Below are 27961 nucleotides of genomic sequence, written 5' to 3' on the forward strand. Positions count from 1 at the left end.
TTAATATAGCTTATACTAGCCGAGACTCTTCTTTATGTGTACAGATGTGACGTTAATGACTCAATATAGCTTATACTAGCCGAGACTCTTCTTTATGCGTACAGATGTGATGTTAATGACTTAATATAGCTTATACTAGCCGAGACTCTTCTTTATGTGTACAGATGTAACGTTAATGACTCAATATAGCTTATACTAGCCGAGACTCCTTCTTTATGCGTACAGATGTGATGTTAATGACTCAATATAGCTTATACTAGCCGAGACTCATCTTTATGTGTACAAATGTGACGTTAATGACTCAATATAGCTTATACTAGCCGAGATTCCTTCTTAGTGTACAGATGTGATGTTAATAACTCAATATAGCTTATACTAGCCGAGACTCCTTCTTTATGTGTACAGATGTGACGTTAATGACTCAATTTAGCTTATACTAGCCAAGGCTCTTCTTTATGTGTACAGATGTGACGTTAATGACTCAATATAGCTTATACTAGACGAGACTCTTCTTTATGTGTACAGATGTGACGTTAATGACTCAATATAGCTTATACTAGCCGAGGCTCTTCTTTATGTGTACAGATGTGACGTTAATGACTCAATATATCTTATACTAGCCGAGACTCTTCTTTATGTGTACAGATGTGACGTTAATGACTCAATATAGCTTATACTAGCCGAGACTCTTCTTTATGTGTACAAATGTGACGTTAATGACTCAATATAGCTTATACTAGCCGAGACTCCTTCTTAGTGTACAGATGTGACGTTAATAACTCAATATAGCTTATACTAGCCGAGACTCCTTCTTAGTGTACAGATGTGACGTTAATGACTCAATATAGCTTATACTAGCCAAAACTCCTTCTTTATGTGTACAGATGTGACGTTAATGACTCAATTTTGCTTATACTAGCCGAGGCTCTTCTTTATGTGTACAGATGTGACATTAATGACTCAGTATAGCTTATACTAGACGAGACTCTTCTTTATGTGTACAGATGTGACGTTAATGACTCAATATAGCTTATACTAGCCGAGGCTCTTCTTTATGTGTACAGATGTGACGTTAATGACTCAATATAGCTTATACTAGCCGAGGCTCTTCTTTATGTGTACAGATGTGACAGAGTACCACTGGAGTTAAAAACATTATTACAAGCTTACCGTTTTGAATCAAGCTACGACAAGCAGAGAGTTTTTTTTAACACTGGCTGGTTATGTATTTTCTCAAATATGCATTTTGGATAAATTTTAATCCCAAAAAAGCTACGGACTGCAGCTTTAAATGCAAGCATGTGTGCTAGTAGATGCCAAAACTACCCTATTTAGGCCCCAAAAGCAACTTTCTTCATTAGCTACATTTTCATCCAAAGTTGCTAAATTAACTAATGCATCTTGAAGTTTCCATTCAATGTAATTTTATGTGATATCCCCAAAATGCACATACAAATGTGGATGGAAACATAATATTTAAAATCAGGTAAGCAGTCTATATGCCCAATATTTCATAATAGGGAATGTTTTACCAGTTCAAGAAGATTTGGGATTGTTAGCGTTCTTGTGTCGCCATCTGCCAATGAAATCTAGAGTAATCAGTCACATGTCATTTCCAGCTCAAGTGATTGGTCAAAATTGGTCAAGTAGCCGAAATGAGCGTCCATGAGCAAAGATGGACGATTTCAAATCGCATTAGGTCAATACTAATGGATGACTTTCTCCAGATATTATTCAAAAGTTATTACACACAGATAGACAGAGAGCAGGACAGGCAGACAGGGATGACCGAGGCAAGAGTAGCTTTAAGAAAAAACAATACACAAAGGGATTATGGCCTAAAAAGTACAAGATGTAACTGGCAAAGTATGGAAGAGGAAGTGATCAAGAGAGCAATGACAGACATGTGTGGACTGTTGCTGGGGGCAACCTCTGTTCGGTCACCTTACGAAGGGAGGAAGCATTGTGTGAGCAAAGGTTTCTATTAATAGGAGCAGCGGGAGAGAGGACAAGAGCGTACGTGTGTGTGTGTGAGCAAGCATACGCGCATGTGTGAGCGAGCGCAAGGTACGCGAGGAGGAGGAAGCAGATTGTGAGAATGAGACAGTTACTAGAGAGCTAGAGGGAGGGATGCAGGGAGAGCGTAGCGGAGGAGGGAGCGATGGCGTGATGACGCTGTGCGTGGCGTCAGAGCGATAAGAATAGAGCCGGTGCGTGCAGGGCTGCTGAGACATCGCTTTTAATACCCACAGCTACTACAGTATATCGCTCCCTGAACAATGTGTGTGTGAGTGAGTGAGTGAGTGTGTGTGTGTGTGTGGAGGTGTAGGTATACGCACAGAAAAAAATTAATATAGAAATGCCCTGTGATGAAAAGATTATGACTTGGTGCTTTTATATTTGGAAGCATTCTTGACTTTTTAAGAGATTAAGGAAAGATACACAATGTTCATAAGAGGGAAAAAGTACAAGAGGAAGTACGAGTCATGCTGTACGAATTTAAAAAAAATGCACTTAGGCTGCTTGTTACAACTTACAAGGGATTTATCAACATATATCCCAGGTTGAATTTGCAGCTCTATTAATCAAATGTGTAAAGGTGTTACAATGCTTTTTAGATATAGATTTTTTTTTTACATTTTGTCATCATTTACCTTCATTACAAACCCGTATGTATTTCTGTGTATTTCGTATCTGTGGAAGACAAAAGTAGATATTTAGCAGAATGTCCAAGCTGCTCTTTTCCCTAACTGTAGCAAATAAAAGTAACTTGGACATTCTGCTTAAATAACTTCTTTTTTGGTCCACAGAAGAAAAAGTGTAATATGCGTTTGGAACGACATCAGGGTGAGTAAATGATGATAAAATGTTAAATCACAAGTAAAAATCTCTTAAATGTGAATGTATGTGGGGTAAGGGGGATTTCATGTTTTGCATCCAGGCGGTGTTGAACTACATGGTTATGGACCCCGACTGATGGAGCAGTGAGTGGGTTGATGAGATAGAAGGGGGAGATGTAGGAGACGTAGACCCAGGTGGATGACGTCAGAGCAGCCTTGGCCTAGCAGAACTGTCCCGCTGAGGTGTCGGGTCTGGACAGGCTCACACAGCCAACAGCTTGAGCAGCCACTGCACAGAGATCAGAGAAACAATTCAGTAAACGTGCTGTGCACACTAATAAATATACAGTATGCTTATATTGTACATACATGCTATAGATGCATATAACCTCATGGATAGTTCACCTAAAAATGTAATTTCTGTCATGGGTGTTTGGCATGGTAATGGATATGACAATGTTGATGTGTTTGGTCTTGGTGAAATAGAGACAATGCTGCAGATCAAGGACAGGACTTGCTACTGACAATACACACACGACACACTTCTGCTGTGCAATATAGTGTACATAGTGCGGATCTATACAGGTGGAGCTGGGGAAGGTGGAGGGTTTCTGAAAGGGGAAGTCACACTTGAACTTCTCGTGGTCAAAAATGGCATTGGAAATGATTGGGAAATAATTTCATCTAGTTTAAATGTTTGGTACTCCGCCCAAACAAAATCTTACTGAAAGCTTTTTTTTTTTTTTTTTGATTAACCCAAAATTGGAACACAACTTTGATTTGATTATCTCGCAGTTTTAGAGTAAAAAATATTTTGGAAAATACATATTTCATGTAAAAATTTTAAATAGTATTTTTGTATGTCTTCTTTAAAATGTTGTCTTTAAAAAGAGACCAAACTAAAGTCTGTGTTCCAAAACATTCAAGATTTATGACGATTAAAATAGGAAATTTCATTCAGGTCTATGCTCAAAAAGTAAATAAATGGATTATAACTACTGCATAAATATAATTTAGTATCATAAAATATCCACAATACAAAATATTAAATAACAAATATTATAGAATTAAAATATAGCTAATTTATTTCCTTTTTTTATTTTTTTTATTTTTAGGTTTTTAATAATAATAATAATAATAATGTTAGAAACCAAAAATACTTAGAGACATTTCTCAAAAATGTCTTTTATGTACCACATAAGAAAATACAGAACAAAAGGGAAAATTATGACATAATTTTAGGTGAATTATCCTTTTAGAAAGAAATCAAAATAGGATTTTTTTTATTTTAGTATTAATATATATATATTAATATTATTAATATAATATTAAATAAAAAACATTATCGAATTAAAATATAGCTAATTTATTTCATTAAAAAAAATCTAAAATTTTCACGCGCTGTAAAAAGCACCTGAGGTTTTTTACTCACATGTTGATCTAAACCCGTATTACTTTCTTTCTTCTGTGGAATATAAAGATATTTTGAAAAATGTTAGAAACCAAAAATTTCTCAAATATGTCTTTTATGTTCCACATAAGAAAAAAAATACAGAACAAAGGGGAAAATTATGACATAATTTTGGGTGAACTATCCTTTTAAACCATGTCTAGGATTGAAGAAATCAAAATGGGATTTATTTATTATAGTATTAATATATATATTAATATTAATAGTATACATTTTTTTTTTAAAAATCACACAGCTTGCCTTGTTTACTGTACTTTTATTGACTAAGACAAATTTATATCAAATTGATATTGACTATACCTGTACATGCTGTGTGTGATTGATATTATTATTTGTGTTAATCATTTTAACATCAGTCAGAGGGGATTCGAAGATGAGTGTAGAAGAGATTGAAAGAATTGAGCTGGTTTTGACAAACAAGGCAGTTGGAGAAGATCTTACAGCGTTGATGCCCTTTTCCTTCACCTCCGGGTTGGTCTCCGACTCGTAAAGATCTGAGAAGAAACAATCAGCAAGCTGAATCCTCCCAATTAACATGTTTACAGACAATCCGCACACACTCGCATCACTGATAATGACGTCACGGACAGCTTTGAAGCTTGCCAATAAACATCATGATGAGATGCAGTGCTACATGATTATATTTACCTTCACACTGGATGCAGATAGCGATAACCGTATGTAAATGCTCATACCGTAAATTCAATCGAAGCAAAATGACTAGATATAATCAGTGCCTACTTTTAAAAGGTACAAATTTCTAATGAGTAGCTTAGGAAAAAGTGACGTTTATGCATAAAAAGCAGGTTTTGTATTCAACCCTTTCTTGCTGCCATACATTCACACTGTACGCACGAAACTTGACCCCTTCATCTGAACGTCACCAAATTACTTTTTACACAAGGAAATGTTTTTCCAGTCTTCTACTGACAAGTTTTGATGAGTTTGTGTCCACTGTAGCCTCTAGGCTGACAGGAGTGGAACATGATCTGAAACGTCCACCGCCACATTTGACAAGCAGTGTGTGTTTAGAAAGGCTCTTCTATATATATAGCGCTGCTGTAACGTCTGGTTATTTCAGTTACTGTCACCTTCCTGTCCGCTTGAACCCGTCTGGTCATTCCCCTCCGACCTCTCTGAATAAATAGGTATTTTTGTCCACAGCACTGGATGTGTTTTTGTGTTTTTTACACCATTCACAAAACAAAAACAAAACAAAAGATCGGCAGGTTTTGAGAAACTAAAACCATTGCGTCTCGCAAGAGCAATCATTTTTACGGTGACTTAGATTATATTCTTTTTTATATTCCGTATTTTAGTTTCAAGAACAACTCATTGTCATTCAAATGTGTGAATGCCTTTATGATACGCTGCTGCATGATTGGCCGTTTGGATTATTTGCATTAACAAGCAGGTGTGTCTCATAAAGTGTCCACTGACTTCACATGTTTTATAAATAGACACACCCTACAGTTCAAAAGTTTGTGCTGGGACAATTTTGTTATTGTTTTTGTGCTGTCTTGTGCTCAAGGATGCAATTATTTGGTCAAATGAGTATAGTAAAAACACTAATTTTGTGAAATATTATTACTGTGATGCAAAGCTTAATTTTCAGCATCATCACTCTAGACTGTCTTCAGTGTCATGTGATCCGCCGGAAATCATTCTAATATGCTGATTGGAAACATTTCTTCTTATCGATGTTGAAAAAAATCGTGCTGCTTAAAGGTGCAGTATGTAAGAATGACAACTAGTGGTCGGAATAGGTACTGCAGTCACTTCAAAATATCGGAGATCGTCGTTTCTCCCGCCACCTGCTCGGGTTGCCAGTTTGAGCATACGCAACAGGAACGAGCGCGATGGACAATGAAAATTGTGTGCAATATCAAAGACCAAAACAAAAACAAACATTCCAGCCTGAAAACGCACATTTGAAAGTTAAATAAGTGTTTTTCAGAGAAACGATTGGCATGTTTTCTCAATATATGCAAACATATTATGGTATTTTTATGCTTTAGTGGAGTGAAAACGTTACATACAGCACCTTTAATATCTTAACATGATCTTAATACTTTGATGGACAGAAAGTTCAAAAGAACTGCATTTATTTGAAATAGAAATCTTTTGAAACATTCTTAATATCTTTACTGTCACATTTGATCAGTTGATCAGAGTAAAAGCATTCTTTTAAAAAAAATCATACTTATTCCAAACATTTTAACAGTATTGTACGCTACCTTCAACTTACATCGAGTCACTTTCTGAATTTTAGGCATTTTATTAAAAAAAAAAAAATACCAGTTCTGATCCTAAATAATTTAAAATGCTATGAAATTTAGTCAGAATGCGCTTTTTTTTTACTGTTGAAAAAGAATGGAAATAAAGGTTGCCAGAAAACACTACTTGCATGACGAAAATACACGGTGAGAGAAAAAATCTATAGGAAAATTGGTGATTTTCTGCCAGAACATTATCTGTTCAGTTTACAGACATTTCCTTAACACTAAAAAACTAAATGTAATGCATAATTGAAAATACGAGTAAAACACCAGTGAAAAATGTATATTAACACATATTTAAACTTCCTTTAAAGAATTATATAAAACATATCATCAATGAAACATCTAATGCACATCCTTTACTTTTCATCATGATGTATTAGAAGTCCTCACATCTCTGTAAAAATGTAATTAATTACTCAAAAACATATATTTATTTTTTTTATCCTAACCAAAATCGTTTTGGCGGGACTTGATTTTGTCCATTGTGAATTGATTGGATCATTATGGTTTGCTATTGGTCATCCCATGTGAGTGACCGGTTTCCCCGCCCTTGCCATTAGAGAAAAGATGTCTTTTGCAAGAGGGAAGGGAAGTCATTTTGATAAAAGAATATGAGGGCACGTGATTAAGAAAATAATAAATCATTTCCAAAAAAAAAAAAAAAAAGAATTGTTAATTTTGATTTCATGGTGACTTTAAGTAGTAGACACTTTCCAGGAGCACAAATAGACACATTTTAAGTTCCCAGTAAATATGGGCGGTTATTTATTTTATTTTACCTGGTCTCTCAGGTCATGGAAGGACTTACCGAAGAGCACCTGCAGTCTGGCAACACAAGACACAAAGCCATAGAAGGGCAGGTACTGTTCACCAGCGCCAAACCTCTCCCATAACATCTGCTCCACCACATTGTCACACTCCACACCTGAGGGTAACAACAGACACAGAAAGAGAAGCAGTTAATGTGAGAGGATGTACATTTCTCTTTGTTTATAAATACAGGGTGTGGTCTTTGCGTGTGGCGACGTTCACAGTCAGTTTTGGGAGTAACAACCACATTTACTTACAGGTGTCAGTCTCGAAATGTCCCGTTCACACTGCAACTTACAGTAGCGTCTCGAATACTGTCTGTATAAACGGGCAACCGGAGTCAAGCCTGTATTCTCCAACTAACCCATCGGTTCCCAACAGGGGGGTCGGTCACGAGCGGTTGCGAGCTCTGTGGAGGGTCGCGTGCGCGTCATATTTTGAAAAGTTGAGCAATGAGCAAATAAAAGTCCTTAACTTTTTTCTGTTCAAAATGTACAAAATTCATATAATGAACGAGTTCATCATGAATCCGTTTTTCAATCCGTGTTTTTGTCTTATCCTGAACCGCTATGGTACACCTATAATAAGTGTTTACATTGGGACTATTTTACACTGGAGTAGCCCGGTACCTGCGTGACTCGTCATACACGTACACAGAGAGAAGTAGTTCTGGCTACAATGTTCTTCCGGAAGACGCATTATTCTGTTAATAAACGCAAATTTATTATTGCTCGCGCCAAAACCGTAAAAAATAAACCCTCACAAATAACTTGCCCCAGACAACAGTCATTTAGTAATAGCCTATATTATTTTCTTCTTCTTTTTTTTTTTTACCTACACACCACTGTGAATATTTTTGTTATTGCATTTCAGGGCCAATTTATTGGCTTCTCCTAGGCTTACGTTTTTAAATTACAAAGGCCCTACTGATTTTTTTGTTATTCTATTTTCAATATTACAGGCTGTTATTTGTGCATAAACATACCGTTTGTTTGAAAACAACATATTTTGTTATCCTTGCTGCAAGCTTACAAGAGCGATAATATCATTTACTGTGAAGGGGGGCCCTAAAATATTTTCTTGAAAAAAAAAAAAAAGGTTGGGAACCACTGCAGTAACCATCACGCCAGTGAACAAAAGTAATATCAAAGATGGCGACGTCCATAAAACTGAAAAGTCTTTTGATACGACAAGAGTCCAAGACTCGAGCCACAAGTTAAACCGTCGATCTTCCAGTGTTTATATCTGGTGGAAATCGGAGCATTTGAGTCATGAGTAGAGCAGAAATCTGACAGAAGCAGCTGCGGTTGGTCTAAGAGCCTTGTATCTTAGCGAAACCACACATGAAAACACACAAGACTCAGTAGACACGTGTGCAGCACAGAGCGGCTCTCTCTCACCGTAGGATGTGAAAGAAAACTAGTCGTCCAGGCCGGTTCTGTTCATGGATAATGCCTGAAAATGTACAGGTGTGAGTTTGGTTATAGAATGCGGTTGTCACTCCCATAAATAACTGAACTGTGTGTGAACATAACCGCATTAAGGACTCAAAAACAGGCCTGACAACTGCATTCGGCTGCTGTGTGTGTGCTCACCTGCAGCATTCAGAGCCAAACTGAGTTCAAACGGACTCATAGTTCCTGACGAATCCTCATCAAACTGAAAAAAGATAGACTGTGGAAGAAACGAAATGTCAGCAAGTCATTTCCCAATGTTTTCTCAGCACTTGAAAGGAAGCCAGTGATCGTGATTTAGCTTCAATATGACACTGGCACAGAGCTCTAAAGCAGTAGAGTTCGTCAACAGGATAAACAACAACAACATTTCAAGGTCTTTTTGTCTGTGCAAGACGAGCTCCATGTAACCAAAGTACACAAACTGATAATTGTCACAGCTCAGTGTCCCCACTGCTCTCTCTAACACTGTGCCAAGGCCGAGAGTGACCTTTTCACGCATGAGAACTGAGATACCTGCAGATTGCGTAGGGAGGTGAGCAGCTTCTCTGCTTGAGCTCTGTTCAGACGGCCTCTGCCTCCAGTCTACACACCGCCGTTAAGAATATATACAATGGGTGAAAAACTCTAATGTTCATAGTATGTACACAGGCATATATATATATATGTAGGCAAGCAATAAGGTACGAGAGGCTGTGCTGTATCGTGAATAAGTAACGGCTGAAGGGCGTTGTTAGGCTCGACGCGAAGCGGAGTAACCCCTTCAGCCGTTACTTACTCACGATACAGCACAGCCTCGAGTACCTTATTGCTTTTATAAAACGGTTACCACACAATAAAAATATTAAAGTAAAAAAAGATATATGTATTAGTGCAACTTTCATTAAGTAAAAATCACTAAAAGATTTCCTTCCGCTCGAAAAAAGTAGTCCCTGACTGTGAACAACAATAACCCAATGTGTAATATATGAAAGCTCAAATAAACACGACATAGGAACTCGATGTTGCGCAGTGATACATAAAACCGTTGGGTGAAGCGGTCATAGCCGTTTCATCATGAATAAAGCACAGCTATTGACCAATCCGAATCAAGGATTGGAACTAATCGTTTTATAAATATATATATATATATATATATATATATATATATATATATATATATATATATATATACGTGAGCATAGGTGAGACCTATGGAAGCTTGTTTCCGCCACTGAATAAAAAAAAAATAATAATAATAATTACGACTTTTTATCTCACAATTGCGTGTTATAAAGTCAGAATTGCGAGATATAAAGTCACAATTCTGAGAAAAAAAGACAGAAGTGCGACTTTTTATCTCACAATCGCGAGTTTACATCTCGCAATTCTGACTTTATAACACATAATTACGAGTTTATATCATGAAATTGTGACATCTTTTCTTAGAATTGTGAGATATAAACTCGCAATTGCGAGTTATCAGGCTAATTCTAAGGAAAAAAACTTTTTTGCTCTCAGAATAGTTTATATCTCACAATTGGGACTTTATATCCCGCAATTCTGACTTTCCATCTCGGAATTGCGACTTTATATCACGCAATTCTGACTTTATATCTCGCAATTCTGACTTTCCATCTCGCAATTCTGACTTTCCATCTCGCAAATCTGACTTTATATCACGTAATTCTGACTTTATATCTCGCAATTCTGACTTTATATCTCGCAATTCTGACTTTCCATCTCGCAATTCTGACTTAATATCTCGCAATTCTGACTTTATATCTCACAATTCTGACTTTATATCTCGCAATTCTGACTTTATATCTCGCAATTCTGACTTTATATCTCGGAATTCTGACTTTATATCTCGGAATTGCGACTTTATATCTCGCAATTCTGACTTTCCATCTCGCAATTCTGACTTTATATCACGCAATTCTGACTTTCCATCTCGCAATTCTGACTTTATATCACGTAATTCTGACTTTCCATCTCGCAATTCTGACTTTATATCACGGAATTCTGACTTTCCATCTCGGAATTCTGACTTTCCATCTCGGAATTCTGACTTTATATCTCGCAATTCTGACTTTCCATCTCGCAATTCTGACTTTAATTCTCAGAATTGCGAGATAAAATGTCGCAATTACCTTTTTATATTTTTCATTCTATGGCGGAAACAAGCTTCCATAGAGACCTGAACAGCACGTTACTATATGTGTTTTATGTTACTAAACTCATTTAAGCCTAGCCAATTTAAACATTAAAACACAAGAAGACAAGAAAGTGCACAAATATTGAGTCTTGTGCTTTAACTTCACACAAAAATTATGTCAACATGCCGGTCTGGGCAAGTATCCTAGCAAACATAGTAGGTTATGTCTTAAATGAATGTAAACAGTCGATCAGTATCAGTATCTGTGTATTGTGTCTTAAAGTGACAGCAGCCTAATATTCATGCTGCCTGTGTTTTAATGTTAATCAAAAAACAAAAGACAAGCAAATCATTTAGCTACTGCTCTTGACTGAATAGCTTTTAATAACGATTAATCTTTATTTAATTTACACAGTGAAGATTAAATGCAATGTTGTTTTAAATTCGATTTCTGTACCTGAAACTACTGTTAGATCCCTGAAAAGCACTATTTTTTTATTTTATTTTATTTGCTCTGTTGTATTAATTTGTGCTGTTGCTTTCTTTATTTTTATTTGACAGTTGTCCTTTATTCCCTGAACATAGCACATACCTTTTATAATCTTTTGTACCATTAAAAATGTCTTTCATGTCACTTTTAATTAGTTTAATGCATCCTCGCTGAATAAAAGCATTAATTTTATTAATTAAAAAAATATTATTGACCGAAAACTTTGAAACAGGAATGTAAAAGGATATATTAAAACATTGCAATCAAGATGAAACATCAAGAAGGATACGTCTTCTCCAAAGATGAGCTGTCTGCAGGTCTCCAGAGGAAGCTCATAGTCTTTTTCCAACACTAAAACATAATTAAAACACGTGAACAGGAATATGACTTTATAAAGCACTTGTTTTGAAGAGACTATACAGACAGGAACCAGAAGCAAACATATTTGTTTACTAATATCATTACAGGAATACTGTTTTTGCAGATGTATTTTGTCACGAATGATTTTTTCTGAAACTGAATATGTCTGATAATAGGGTGTTTATCCCATGTCAAATAAAAGAGCTTTAGGCAACTGATATGAATGGTAGTGTAAAAATGAAATTAAATAGTTGAAATTAATTTTTAAAGTCTAAAAAGTTGCTTTTGTAGTTTTGTCTTCTAGTGGGTGACTATATACAGTATATTGCAGCTTGAGTTTATTCTAGGTGGCAGTAAAAGACACTTCCACCTTGTGGCCATTAATGGAACAGCAACCATGTTTGCTTGACTGAAAGCTTGTGTTAAACGTGTAAATCCTGACCTGAATTCATCAGATTCATGAATTGCACAGCATTCACTCTATCATCCTGGAAAGTGAAAACAATTACATATTTAGTTGTATTTATTTACTGAATTCCACAAATATTCACACGCTAGATTGTGACTGGATGGGATTGAAATGCTTACAGATCCAGCCTTTTCATCAAACCACTTCTGCACCCTAAACTGGTCCTCGGGTAAGGCTGGCTTTGACATGACCATCTATGGACACACAACATGCAGTCAGTTACACACATAATAATATCATATTTACGCTCAGACGGTTGTTCTTCTTTCTCATTTCAGTCAGTGCATGACATGTCTTACCACAGAGTAGTTGTTGGTGCAGGGGAAATCCTGGAATCTGTAAAGCAGATTTGAAACTTTCATACGGTTAACCACTGGACAGACATAAACACATCATCACAACAGAGAGCTGACTTGTTTGTACCCCTGTATGTTGCCGGTTTTGGTGTAAATGCGGAGGAAGAACTCCCCCTGCTGGTTGGGCCTGAAGGTGGAGGCTAGGATCACATAGTTTCCAGGCTCCAGGTGAACCTTCCTCCACACGCTCCTGATGCTCCGGTACTTTCCAGAGCGAGCCACCGCACGGTTGTTGGAGAAGAACTGCTGGTCCAGAGATCCTGGTTTTTCCTGTAGCCAAATGTAGAAAAGATGTGAAAGAGCGTGTATACGTTTTTATCTCAATAGCGCCGTCATGTATTAAGAAATGTTTTAGACGAGTGTTTTATATTCATTATTCATTGAGCCGCTCACCTCAGAGGGGACCTGAAAGAGAGAACGAAGAGGTAAGATGAGGGGGGACTCAAGTAGCGGCCTTTAAAGGAGTAGTTCACTTTTTAAAAAAAACTTTTGCTGATAATTTACTCAACCCCATGTCATCCAAGATGTCCACGTCTTTATTTCTTCAGTAGAAAATAAATTAAGGTTTTTGATGAAAACATTCCAACATTTTTCTCCATATAATGGACTTCAATGGGAACCAAACTGTTCAAGGTCCAAATGAGAGTTTCAGTGCATCTTTAAAGGGCTTTAAATGATTCCAGACGATGAATAAGGGTCTTTTCAAGCGAAACGATCGGCCATTTCAAAAATAAATAAAAAAGTTTAAGTTTTATAAGCTCAAATGCTCGCCTTGCTCTATTCTGTGATGCGCGTTCGTGACTCTCCTGTTCGAACTCGTTCATCAAAGTGAACGAATCTTTTCCAAAGTCAACTCGTTAATTTCGTTCGTTGAATGAACCAAGTGACACGAAAAAAGATTCGTTCATTTTGAAAAGCAAGTTCGAACAGGAGAGTCACGAACGCGCATCGCAGAACAGAGCAAGGCGAGCATTTGAGCTTATAATTTGTTTTTTTAAATAACCGATCATTTCGCTTGATAAGACCCTTATTCATCGTCTGGAATCGTTTAAAGACCTTTGAACAGTTTGCAGTTTGCACTGAAGCTGTCTTTTGGACCTTGAACCATTTGGTTCCCATTGAAGTCCATTATATGGAGAAAAATGCTGGAATGTTTTCATCAAAACCTTAATTTATTTTCAACAGAAGAAAGAAAGACATGGACATCTTGGATGACATGGGGGTGAGTAAATAATCAGCAAAAGTTTTTTTTAAAGTGAAACTACTCCTTTAACCAAAAACAAATATTTTGTTAACTTGTCTTCAACCAAAGTTTACTCTTTTGTAACAGGTTCCTTACGCCGTCTCTAAAGGTTAAAGACCCTCATAATTATCTTACCTTGTAGATGTGAAATGCGATGTAGAGGAAGTTGATTTTATCTTTCTGTCTGCGGTATTTCTGGAGAAGCTCCACCAGGATCGTGCACTTCTTCTTTTTCTCTCCCTGTTTCCCAGTCTTGCTCACAGAAGCCACTAAACTGACGTCTTCATCCTCTTCTCCATCCGCTTCCTCCCCTTCCTCATCCTCTCCATAGTCATTGTCATCCACATCTTTCTCAGACAGAATCATCTGGAACTGAGGGTTTTTCCAGAAAGATCCTGCAGGGATGAAATGTAAAGGAGGAACACAGGGAGAAGCAGACGAAGAAATTACTGTAAAAATATTCTTAGAGCAAATAATTAATGCTGGAAAAATAACCAAACATTTACTTTATTATTGTCTGAGTGTATATTATATTATATTATATCACATTCTGATCTTTTTTGACTCCAAGGACCCTCAATAAAATATTGTAAAGTTTGGCATAACTAGAAAAATTTGAATGTATGCTTATTATAAAAATGCCCATGGATTTTAGCGAGATTTTATTAATTTACATTACATTTCCAGGTCTAGAAATAACACTTTTAAAATAAAACTATGCACTATTTAATTTAATTTATATTATATTATATTATATTATATTATATTATATTATATTATATTATATTATATTATATTATATTATATTATATGTTGTGTTGTATTATATTATTTTAGATTATGTTATATTATATTATTTAATTAATTATATTATATTCTATTATGTTATAGGTTGAATGGGCTTCTATATAGAACGTTAGTGTTCTTGACTCAATTTTAAAGAACCCTTAATGCTAAAAAAGGTTCTATATAATGACAAACTGCATTATACTTTTAAGTTTAATAAGTTATTTCAATTATTTTCTAGTGATAAAGTATATTTACAAGCCGTTTATTTTACAAAATGTAATTAAAATAAAAAAAAATTATTAAAAATTTGAATTAAATCATATTCTATATAGAACCTTCTCTTCTAAGAGTGCGGGAATACTAGAAACCCTTGTTCCCCCCCAAAAATAAAGAGATATCTCGATTTCAATTATTTTATTGTTTATTGTTTTGTTTAATGTTTTGTCTAAATCATTTTAAGTCATCTTGAGACCCCCTTGGAAGTTCTCTGAGGCCCCCTAGTGGGATGAGAGCCGTTTTATAGACTTCTTCATAATAAAGATGCACTTACTGGGGTATTTTCGGCAGCCCCCCGCAGAGCACATTGGGACCCAGGAGCCTTGATGTGTGCTCAGTGTCCAGGACGGGGTGGCCGTGTCATCACTCGCCTCCCCCGACATAGAGTCCGGATTCACACTGCACATTTCCACTGTATTAAACAGACGGCAAAAGTCCTCTACTCCAATCCTGAAAAACACAAGCGCTTATGAACGCGAGACACAGGCAGACTTTAACTAGATGGCCTATTAAGGGATGTGTTGACTGCAGTGGCAATTCGTATTAGTAGTGTTATATAATTCATTGCATTTAAAGAAATAGTTCACTTTAAAATACATTTTTGTTATGTTTTAGCTTTTTTTATGCAGTATTTTAAATTTTGATATTTTTAGGTCAAACCGTTTTTGTCTGTTAGTCATATAATGCAGGTCCATCATGGTCACCACCTCAAAGAGCATGCACAGAGAAGTCCAGATTAAACATGATTTAATGACTCATAAATATAAGTACACACTGATGGCCTAAGACACGAAATGAGCGATTTGTGTGAAAAAACGAACAGTATTTATATCGTTTTTACCTCTTGTAATCACAGCCACGTTCAGGTGATCTGAAGGCACGACCCCTTTTGGGTAAAAACGATATAAATACTGTTGGTTTTCTCACACAAACCGCTCGTTTCACGTCTTAGGCCATCAATGTGTACTTACATTTACGAGTCATTAAATCATGTTTAATCTGGACTTCTCTCTGCATGCTCTTTGAGGTGGTGACCATAGACCTCCATTATATGACAGACAGACAAGAACGGTTTGACCTAAAAATATCAAAACTGAAACTACTGCGGAAACAAAGACACTTACATCTTGGATGCCTTTGAGGTAAGATAAAACATATAAAAAATGAATTTCAAAGTGAACTATCCCTTTAATTGACTTAGGTTTGGCAACGCTCCACAATATTAATAGATAGAGAGAGATATGTGTGTGCTTGTAATACAATCAATGGCGCTGTCTACACCGGAAGCACTGGTTGCGTCTTCAGTTAATGATCAGACTGTTTTGATTTTTGACGTTCTGCAGAGCTACTAAACAACTTTATTTTCCCCATTTGTCTGAAATACAAGGTTTTTATTTTACAAATATATGTTTATGGGCATGTCCCAAGATGCACACCTACAGGAGCCCCTGTTTGGCTGTATGAACAGTGGGAAAGTGTCTTGTATACCTACCAGAATTCTCCATCTTCAGCTTTGGCCAACTCAAGTTTGGCCTTCTGAGCATTGTCTATAGAGTCCCAGTCTTTACACCTGCACACACACACACAAACACAAGTGCCCAGTGTTTACACCCACACACACACACACACACACAAACACAAGAGCCCAGTCTTTAGAGATGCAGTGCTGGTAACTCAATGATCTGCTGAAGTCTTTCTCACTTGTCACTCCAGGGTCCACAGTACTCAACAAACCCCCAGGGGTTACGCAGCCTCAGCAGGAACACCTCTTCAGACGCCTTCTGGACCTTCACACACACATTGGGTTTCCATGTTTTATGGGGATTTATAAGCTGTTTTCCTCATTGGGGATCAAAAATTATCCCCACAATGTCAAAGATTTCTGGTTCTCCTACTTTCTGGGAACATTTTGTCCTCACAACATAGCCAGCACACACACACACACACACACACATAGTGTTTTCATGTTTTATTACTTTCCATAGATGATGAATATATACTATACAAACTGTATATTCTCTCCCCTTACACTAACTACACCTAAACACATTTTATTCATTTTCAAAAAACATCACTTAGTATGATTTATAAGCTGTTTTCCTCACGGGCACCAAAAGATGTAGGGTTTATCAGGTGTCACAAACACACACATTTGATAAATCATTAAAAAAAATGTTACGACACATCCAGATCATATTTCACTAAAGAAAAAATAAATATTTTTCTTTAAGAAATTCCTACAGTGCTCATGTACCTGAATTCGTGTGTATGTGCCTAATTCTCATACCTTCTCTGTATCAGTGATGGCATAAGCATGACCTTTGATGAGACCCTCTGATGTCACAATGCCAATGTCCTTCACACTGGTAGCCTGCACACAAAACACACAGTATAAACACACCCTGCTGAAAGATCCAGCATACAATTGCATGTTGGTCCAGACCGGTTTATGCTGGTTAGATCCTATTGTAGTACAGTGTATACTCCAGTCTCAATCTCACGCTAAACTGATGTGTCCATCAGGACCCCTTCTTCACACGCTGGTCCTATAGCATGCAAAACATACCTTATTTAAGACAGCAGGGAAATCATGGATAGGATTGGGAATATGTGGATATGTGTCTGTACATGTATGAAGCAGCTGATCAGACTGCTCCTGGCCAGGGCAGCGGTGATGGCTTTCCAGAGCATGCGTGGGGGTCGAGAAGACACCGGGAGGGAGTAGGCGATACCCCCCGTGAAATCCTCCATTCCCTCGGAGATAATCCCCCCTTTCAGACTGCCATAAGATCCAATCAGCCTTTAAGAACAGACAGATAGAGACACACACATTACACTCTCAGAAAAAAGGTACGAAAGCTGTCACTGGGGCTGTACCTTTTCAAAAGGTACACTTTTGTCCATTTTATGTACTAATTTGTACGTTTTATGTGCTAATATATACATTTTATGTGCTAATATGTACATTTTTGGTGCTAATATGTACATTTCAAGTGCTAATATGTGCATTTTAAGTGTTGATATGTACATTTTAGGTGCTAATATGTGCTAATATGTAAATTTCAGGTGTGAATATATATATTTCAGGTACTAATATGTACATTTTAAGTGTTGATATGTTCATTTTAGGTGCTAATATGTACCATTAAGGTACCAATATGCACCCTTAAGGTACAAAAGTGTACCTTTTAAAAAGGTACAGCCCCAGTGACAGCTTTTGTACCTTTTTTTCTGAGAGTGTAATAATTGGCTTCTATTGGTTGGATTGATTCCACATGAATTAGTCTATATCCATTGCTTTGTATTTGATGATTTTTCACAACTGGATGTTTTTTTCTAAAAATATCAGTCCTTAAATAACACAAAGGAACAATGGCCAGTGTTACTAATGAATAGACTCAGGCCCACGCAGTCGAGGACACATATGCTGGAACTGACTTGGCATAAGCTTTCTCCACCAGGGCGCTCCAGAACTCGTTGGTGGTGCGAGAGTAGCTGAAAAGCAGACGGCCCTCTCTCACAGGCAGCCTGTCATCCACTACCACCTCCACCCACTCACCATACTGCCAGAACTACACAGAGAGAGAGAGAGAGAGAGAAAGAGAGAACAGGGTTACACTTGCTCTGTACAAGCACATTCGGATGCTGATGCACCTGAAAAAGGCTCTCCAAAGTATCTTTTCAGTTTGGGCAAATTTCCTCTGTTTTAAATGAGTCAGATTAGGAGAAGCAAACAATTACTTTAAAAATCGCACTACCATTAAAAAATGGGGGGTTGGTAAGATTTTGTTTTTATATAAGATTATTTTTAGATTAGTTGGTAAGATTATGTTTTTATATAAAAAAAAGAGTCTTATGGTTGCAAAGGCTGCATTTTTTTAGAACAAAAAAAAGTAAAATTGTGAAATATTATAATTTAAAAGGTACACATCTAACAGTTAAAGGGATACTCCACTTTGTTTGGAAATAGGCTCATTTGAACGGAGTAGAAAATGGTAAAACCCAACAGTTTGACTCTGGGGGAGTTCACTTTTGAAAAACTTTTGCTGATAATTTACTCACCCCCATGTCATCCAAGATGTCCATGTCTTTCTTTCTTCAGTCGAAAAGAAATTAAGGTTTTTGATGAAAACATTCCAGGATTTTTCTCCATATAATGGACTTCAATGGGAACCAAAGGTTCAAGATCCAAAAGACACTTTCAGTGCGAACTGCAAACTGTTCAGAGGGCTTTAAACAATTCCAGATGATGAATAACGGTCTTATCAAACGAAACGATCGCTCATTTAATAAATAAATAACAAAGTTTAAGTTTTATAAGCTCAAATGCTCGCCTTGATCTGTTCTGTGACGCACCTTTGTGACTCTCCTGTTCATCAAAATGAACAAATCTTTTTACGAGTCAATTCATTAGTTTTGTTCATTGAATGAACCAAATGACTCAGAAAAAGATTTGTTCATTTTGATTAACGAGTTCGAACAGGAGTCACAAACGCACATCGCAGAACAGAGCATTTGATCTTATAAAACTTAAACTTTGATATTTATTTTTTAAATGAGCGATCATTTCGCTAGAAAAGACCCTTATTCATCGTCTGGAATTGTTTAAAGCCCTTTGAACAGTTTGCAGTTTGTACTGAAACTGTCTTTTGGACCTTGAACCGTTTGGTTCCCATTGAAGTCCATTATATGGAGAAAAACCTGGAATGTTTAAATCAAAAACCTTAATTTCTTTTCGACTGAAGAAAGAATGACATGGGCATCTTGGATGACATGGGGGTGAGTAAATGATCAGCAAAAGTTTTTTTTATAAGTGAAACTACTCCTTTAATGCATCCTTGCCGAATAAAAAAAAAAGGGGTAATTTCATTCTTTCTTTAAAAACAACAAAAAATCGGACCCAAAACTTTTAAACGATAGTGTGCTTTAATTTGCATTAAATTAAAGGCACAGCAACATAAAGGCACAGCAACACAAACAGAATATTAGGGTGTTTTTTTAGTACATTATTAATAAAGTTTTTTTTTACACTTTACTAATATTAATAATGTATGTAATGAAACTGTATGAATGGCCATGAAGCTGAATACTTTGTGACTTTGTGAGACAGGCGAGAATGGACATGTCCGTCTGCAGGTAGCACTGCACTATGTGTGTGTGTGTCCACATGTCTGTGTCCATGTCCTTGGGCTACAGTTAACAAGCCTAGACATTTCAGGAATCGTCCACCAATCAACAGTCTCTCTAACTTCTCATTTCCCTCCTGTCACTCTCTTTCTTTCCTCACCTCTCTTTCCCTCCTGGATCAGGTCATGTCATGTTGCACATACCTGTTTAGCCTCCGAACGTAATACTACAGCAGGTGGAATGTAATTATACAATGAGAATGGCAATAACAATTACATAACGCTGAGCAACCTTCCATAAGAGCTCTTCAGTGCTAATATGTTTTGATTGTTTAATTAACTGTGCTGTTATCTCACAAGTTTAACCTCAGTTCATAACCACGCGCCACGAGAACTGTAGTGGCTTGTTTTATTGCAAGGCTTCAAGGTGAACCCTCTGAAACAAATAACACTGCAGTAATAATTACAGACAATTACAGACTCACTTTGTGCTTCAGAATGAAAAACCCTGGGGAGTACTGTAGTGAGAAAAATGTCGGAGGGTAATTTATTAATCATATATCCCGTGTCTCATTGTATAACAGCAACATGTTATTTAAAGATGCACATGAAAAAGTGAACAGCTTGTTTTGTATGGGGTTTTTTTTACATGGTGTTTGAGGTGAAATTTGTTAGTGAACTTATCGAAAGTCTAAAAATATATATCATACTTGAAATCATAGAATTGTGATAGAATTATGCATTAGTAAATGTTTTTGTTTTTCTAATTTACAATATAGTTATGTACCTATTATTTTCCTCTGTCTCATTTATCTTTTTCTAGAGAAATATACGAACAGCTTGTAACGAAACTTAAAAAAACGAGACCTTCGCCCGACTTCCTAGCTTGAAAGCTTATAGACTGATTTTTATGTCATTTTTGCCGGGAAAATCATAAAATGGATTATTAGGAACACCTGTTCAATTTCTCATTAATGCAATTATCTAATCAACCAATCACATGGCAGTTGCTTCAATGAATTAAGGGTGTGGTCCTGGTCAAGACAATCTCCTGAACTCCAAACTGAATGTCAGAATGGGAAAGAAAGGGGATTTAAGCAATTCTGAGCGTGGCATGGTTATTGATGTCTGAGTATTTCACAATCTGCTCAGTTACTGGGATTTTCACACACAACCATTTCTAGGGTTTACAAAGAATGGAGTGAAAAGGGAAAAACATCCAGTATACGGCAGTCCTGTGGGCGAAAATGCCTTGTTGATGCTGGAGTGATTAGAGCCGACTGATTCAAGCTGATAGAAGAGCAACTTTGACTGAAATAACCACTCGTTATGTAGCAAAGCATTTGTGAAGCCACAACACGCACAACCTTGAGGCGGATGGGCTACAACAGCAGAAGACCCCACTGGGTACCACTCATCTCCACTAAGCCTACAACTTGCAAGAGCTCACCAAAATTGGACAGTTGAAGACTGGAAAAATGTTGCCTGGTCTGATGAGTCTCGATTTCTGTTGAGACATTCAGAATTTGGCGTCAACAGAATGAGAACATGGATCCATCATGCCTTGTTACCACTGTGCAGGCTGCTGGTGGTGGTGTAATGGTGTGAGGATGTTTTCTTGGCACACTTTAGGCCCCTTAGTGCCAATTGGGCATCGTTTAAACGCCACGGCCTACCTGAGCATTGTTCCATCCCTTAATGGTCACCATATCCCCATCCTCTGATGGCTACTTCCAGCAGGATAATGCACCATGTCACAAAGCTCGAATCACTTCAAATTGGTTTCTTGAACATGACGATGAGTTGACTGTACTAAAATGGCCTCCACAGTCACCAGATCTCAACCCAATAGAGCATCTTTGGGATGTGGTGGAACGGGAGCTTCGGGTCCCACAAATCTCCATCAACTGCAACATTTCTAAAGAATGCTTATTGAATCAATCCCACGTAGAATTAAGGCAGTTCTGAAGGCGAAAGTCAAACACAGTATTAGTATGGTGTTCCTAATAACCCTTTAGGTGAGTGTATAAGTGCAGCTTTTTTTAAGTATGTTTATCTCTCTGGTTGTTCCTGCTCAGTAACAAGATGGACCGGATTCCTGAGGGGTGGACAAATTAAGAACTATTCTGGCTGTTTGCTCTCAATAACAGTGAAAACATGTAGGAAAACATGAAAATTGGCAACTTTAGGCTCACTGTAATCATTCCAAACTTTGGATTTTATTGACCAATCTGACCATTATTAGATTAAGCACAAAGGTTTAAGGCTGACTTTAAAGGGGCCTGCAACAAATATACAAACAGAAACACAACGTTCTTTCTCTGTGAATGAAAACCAGACAACTGAATTATGATAATTTTTGCCATGTTTAAAGGGGGAGGGACATGCAGATGTACATGTCATCGGGACAAAGGGAAGATGACAGGAGCTGTTTCTGGAATGAACCTCAGCTGTTAGTGATGGTAAGGTCAAAGAAGACTGATTTTAATTACCATTCCTGAGAACGTCCAAATCTAGACGCATAAGCAGACATTCAAACGAGGATATTAAATTGTAGCCTGATTCGACCCTCCCTCAAAATCAAATCCCCACTTGGACTATAAAAAACAGACGCTTTGTATAAAATTCATGGTTTCTTTCATGCTTTGCACAGTGGAATGTTGATGGGACTATTTTTTCTAGCGGAAGGAAGGCTTTTAGTGATTTTACTTCATGAAAGTTGCACTAATACATTTTTTTTTTTTACTTTAATATTTTTATTGTGTGGTAACCGTTTTATAAAAGCAATAAGGTACTCATGGCAAGTGCTGTATTGTGAATAAGTGATGGCGTTGTTAGGCTCGTACCTTATTGCTTCCATAATAAGATTAAATACCGGTAGTAACTGTGGAAGAAAAGCATGACGTATTTAACCATTTCAAAAGAATAATCTCGTGAGCGTCTTTTTTTATTGTCGATTTCGTGCTCTCCTTACCCTGAAACGGAAGATGCCAGCGTAGGATTCACTCAGGCTTTGTCCAGATGGAACCACTTTGACAAACAGAGTCGGGTGCATGGTGAGACAGGACAGGGCCGCCAGCAGCCAGCAGTTACCTGAAGCAGGACGCCAACACTGTTACACAATCCTCTCAACATTTATGCACAAACACATGACTACAGCCTCAAACATAAGGTGCAAGGTCAAGCTTTGAAGAAGCCGGAGACATGCTGTCTGTCACACACACTGAGACATTCCTCTGTAACAGGTAACAGATGTCCGTTTGCTACGTGTGGGGGACACAACACTTCACAAAAAACATACTTAAGCTCCCATAGGAATAACTCTACAACTGAGAACGTCCAATTAATCTTCCGAACGCAAGGAAACGGCCTGGATATGTTGATGTGGAAACTCGCTTCAAAACAAATAATTAAAATTTCTGCTTGAAGTGCTAAGAATAAGGCATTATTTGGGTAGATTTCCATTCAAATGAGATTATTTACATGCGTTTGTTATTCTAGAAATGCGTTGCGATGTTCATATATTATTTAGAGAGGCCATCCAAATCCTGAGTGGCAAACACACACTTGATTTAAGCACAGATCCGATTGCTTTGATATGAATGCAAGATGCCCACAGTTCTTTATGAGAGCACACAAGAAAACTTACAAATGATGAGTTTCGCAATAAATGGTAACCAGATGCTCCTGTGACGATGATAATTATTGCTTAAAGGAGTAGTTCACTTTAAAAAAAAAAACTTGCTGATAATTTACTCACCCCATGTCATCCAAGATGTCCATGTCTTTCTTTCTTCAGTCAAAAAGAAATTAAGGTTTTTCCAGGATTTTCTCCATATAATGGACTTCATTGGAAACCAAACGGTTCAAGGTCCAAATGAGAGTTTTAGTGCAGCTTCAAAGGGCTTTAAATGACACCAGACGACGAATAAGGGTCTTATCTAGGACCCTTCGGGTCATGACTCGAAAAAAGATTCGTTCGTTTTGATGAACAGGAGAGGAGAGTCACGAACGCTCAACACTGAACAGAGCAAGGCGAGCATTTGTGCGTATAAAACTTAATATTTTTTATTTAATTTTTGAAATGAGCGATCGATTCGCTAGATAAGACCCTTATTCATCGTCTGGTGTCGTTTAAAGCTGTACAGAAACTCTCATTTGGACCTTGAACCGTTTGGTTCCCAATGAACTCCATTATAAGGAGAAAATCCTGGAATGTTTTTAATAAAAACCTTAATTTCTTTTCGACTGAAGAAAGAAAGACATAGACATCTTGGATGACAAGGGGGTGAGTAAATAATCAGCAAAAGTTTTTTTTTTTTAAAGTGAACTACTCCTTTAAATAGTACGGTGTCCTGGAGGACACCAAAAGAAAGATTTTGATGGTAAATTATGCGTGAACGGGACCTTTGTGAAAACATGAAATGTAGGGCAGTGGAATAACCCTAACCCAACCCTCATCCTAACCCTTACCCTATAGTAAGTACATGTAGTTAATTAGGCTATCATTACTTTTTTTTTCGAATTCTTTGATTTTGCGGTACATTTATGTCAAATGAAACACTGAACTCATTCAGCAAACACTTATCATATGGACACAAAGACATTATGAACAATAAGACTTCGTCATGTAAAGTATGATTTCACTGTATTAGGTCCGTCAAACGATTAATCGCGATTAATCGCATCCAAAATAAAAGTTTGTGTTTAAATAATATATGTGGGTGCACTGTGGATAATTATTTTACATATATAAATACACACACATGCTTGTATATATTTAAGAAATATTTTCATGTATATAGATTTATATTATATATAAATAATATTTTTTTTCTTAAATATACATGCATGTGTGTGTATTTATATATATATATATACAAAATAATTATACACAGTGCACCCACATATAATGTGTAAACACATCGCGCATTAATCGCGATGAATCGTTTGACAGCCCTACACTGTATTGTTGAGTTTAAAAGGCACACATTTGATAAAGAGGTACTTGACCCTTTCTGATGGGTCTTTTGGCGTACATAAGGTTGGGAAACACTGAATAAAGCCGAGTATGTAAATGTTGAACATTGTACGTCAACAAAAACACTTTCCATATGCACCAAATCAATGGCATATGTGCAGAGGAAGAGAGAGGCAAAACAATAAAACAATCCCCGCTGTGCACAATGATTGTTATTCTTTAGGTGGGTGGAAACGGGGGACGGGTGACGGAGGGGTACAGATAATGCCAATCCAACCTCTCGCTCCCTCCTTCTTCCCTCTGCTTTCATCCCTCCCCGTCTTGGGTACATTTGTGGTGTTTTTGATGAGCGTTGCCTGCGGCGGCTCGTGTTGCGTCTCTCAGCAGGGACTCCGCGCAGTGTCTCGCGGCTACGAGGGCTACAATAGGGATAGTACATTAAGCATGATGAGGAAGATCTGGGTGGAGGAAGATGGGGGAGGGCATCTGCATGATAAGGAGAGGAAGAGTAGGAGCGCTGCCAAAGACGGATATTTCTCTGATAGCCCTCGTGCCTCGAGGGTACTTACGGGTGATTTGGTTTCTGAGAGGTGCAGAAAGGCGTTATCCCATTATCCTGGCATGAAATATGAACAAGCGTGCGCTAACACGAGCATGCACTCACCCAGCTGGCCCTGGCAGATATCGGTGGTGCCCATGGTGCCCTCAACAAAGACAGCATTACTGGTGATTTCCTGAGGAGGGGGAGAGGAGATGGGTGTGAGCCAAAAACAATTTGCAAGTACACGCGATGGGTTGATCAGAACATCTGAAAGCATATTCATGAGTAGGAGAACTACAACTTTTCAGGTTCTGGGTCTTAAAGGGATAGTTCACCCAAAAGATGAAAGATTCTGTCATCATTTACTCACCCTCGTGTCATTTCAGACGTCTTCTGCTGAACAAAAGAGAAGATATTTTGAAGAATGTTTGTACTGTTTAGTTTCCCATTGACTTCCATTGTATGGACACAAAAATTGAATTGAAGTCAACGGGAACTGAAATGCTGAAACATTCTTCTAAATATCTTCTTTTGTGTTCCACAGAGAAAAGAAGTTTGGTAACGCTTTAGATTACAGACCAGAAAGTACTGTGTAATTAAGAGGAATTTACAGTGTAACTTTCTGTAATTATAATACATACATAATGTAAGTATAAGGGAACAATATGTAAAGTTTGGGTAACAACTAGGAGAATTAAAAAAATAAATATTATAAAACTAAGGGGTACTTATTCTACTATTATGATAATACAATCGTACATTTGGGAGCAATTTAGCGAGAACATACATTGCGTAGCTTTTTGTAATAATTGTGTACTAATTCATAGTGTAGGCTTTTTAGAAATGACAGGGTACATATCTATGCATTTATATAAAAAATATTATTATTATTTTGAGAGAAAAAGTGCAGATGTTTATGTTTGGTGCAGATTTTTTTTTTTTTTTTTTTTTTGATAGCAAAAGTGCAGATGTTTAAGCTTTTTTTATAATCCGTTTAACTTTTCTGTCTGTTGATTCTACTGAATGTGTTGTTGTCATATATTCTTTAACTATAAATACATTCAAAAAGTGGTTGAAAATAATGCAGATTGCAAATAATGACCCTATAAAGTTCTGTGGGCTTTACTAGCTCATATTATCAATGACAATTCCTCCTGTTTTCTGTATCACTCCCTCGTGTGTCTTTTAATTAAATAGTAGGCTAATTTATTGTAAAAATATGGTCAATAATTACTCTTATACACAGTAAAAAAGATCAATAAGTTATGAAAAAATATGTTTTTTTACATTGCTTAATGTAATTAAGTTGACATGACTTAAAACATCCAAGTTAATTGAACTCTATTTAAGGCAGCAACTTTTTCTCACAGTGTATGCCGTTACCAATTCAATCAATCTGCTGTAAATTAAAGGCATATAGAAACAATTGGAACCTATAACATTCTTTCAGGAAAATCAAACCCATCTGGTGATTAAAAAAAGACCATTCATGATCAGTTACCTTTGGGCGCAGCCACTTTACTGCCTTCTTAGGATCAGGATCCGCAGGAATCCCGAGGGAGCTTTGGTTCGCTGCAAACACCGTGTCTGAGAAGAGAATGGCAGATTTGAGACACTTCTGCAACAGGGAGTCATAGTCTTGATCCTTGAACTTCACCGGATTATCAATGGAGCCAAACTCAGACATCTCTTCAGAATCAGATCGCGACAGTCACCCACACAGTTGTGCTCAACTTTCTGAATCTGGGATTTAGCTCAGAAAAGTTTGGAGATGTAGGCTACATCCCACCCTATCCCAAATCCCAATCCCCACCCTCCCGAGTTTACGGGCCTGGGAGGTGTAGAAACCTGAGACGTAAAATAGCCTATATGATAATGTCAGACAATCTTGTCGTCCCTGGTTGCTAAATTAATCGATAGTCGTGCTAATATTTGGATAATCTGTTATTAGCAAATTAAATACGTTTCGATATCAACATAGCAAGCCATTGAGGGATATTTTGTGGGCTAAAAAATTAAAAGATAGGTGTCGACGAACATATATTTTTTACTTATACAACCGGGAGTTTTATTTAAACGAACCAACAAATTAACATCTGGTTTGTTTGTGAAATAACACATTCACCACTAGATGGCACTGCGATGTCATTACCTCAGTTATGACAGGATCCAGATTCCAGAATAAACACGTTAAACCCTAATTCTTCCCAGCTATGTTTTTAATCTTACAGTCTATGTTTTTTAACGACCTCCGTACCTTTTCTATTTAAAAAAACAAAACAAAAAAAAAACCATAACAGAACCGCACTGCAGATCATTCATTATTGTATAAAAAT

The 27961-nt window shown here is 37.1% G+C and overlaps 1 protein-coding gene across 1 annotated transcript; it reads right to left on the bottom strand.

Annotated features, from left to right (window-relative positions):
• Positions 1-972: 972 nt before the first annotated feature.
• capn12 (calpain 12) lies at positions 973-27387 on the bottom strand. The gene is made up of 21 exons (XM_089116518.1): positions 27127-27387; positions 25749-25818; positions 23078-23196; positions 18416-18549; positions 17606-17777; positions 17265-17348; positions 16679-16764; positions 16470-16547; positions 15252-15427; positions 14048-14307; positions 13064-13074; positions 12737-12946; positions 12613-12649; positions 12433-12507; positions 12287-12332; positions 11774-11835; positions 9374-9442; positions 8999-9077; positions 7402-7518; positions 4753-4805; positions 973-3129 (listed from the first exon to the last, which is right to left on the bottom strand). The coding sequence occupies exons 1-21, from the start codon at positions 27310-27312 to the stop codon at positions 3103-3105; spliced, it is 2151 nt and encodes a 716-aa protein (XP_088972644.1). The 5' UTR covers positions 27313-27387; the 3' UTR covers positions 973-3102.
• Positions 27388-27961: the final 574 nt, after the last annotated feature.

Source organism: Pimephales promelas, chromosome 10 (genome assembly GCF_988280905.1).
Source record: "Pimephales promelas chromosome 10, fPimPro1.hap1.1, whole genome shotgun sequence".
Lineage (NCBI taxonomy): Eukaryota > Metazoa > Chordata > Actinopteri > Cypriniformes > Leuciscidae > Pimephales > Pimephales promelas.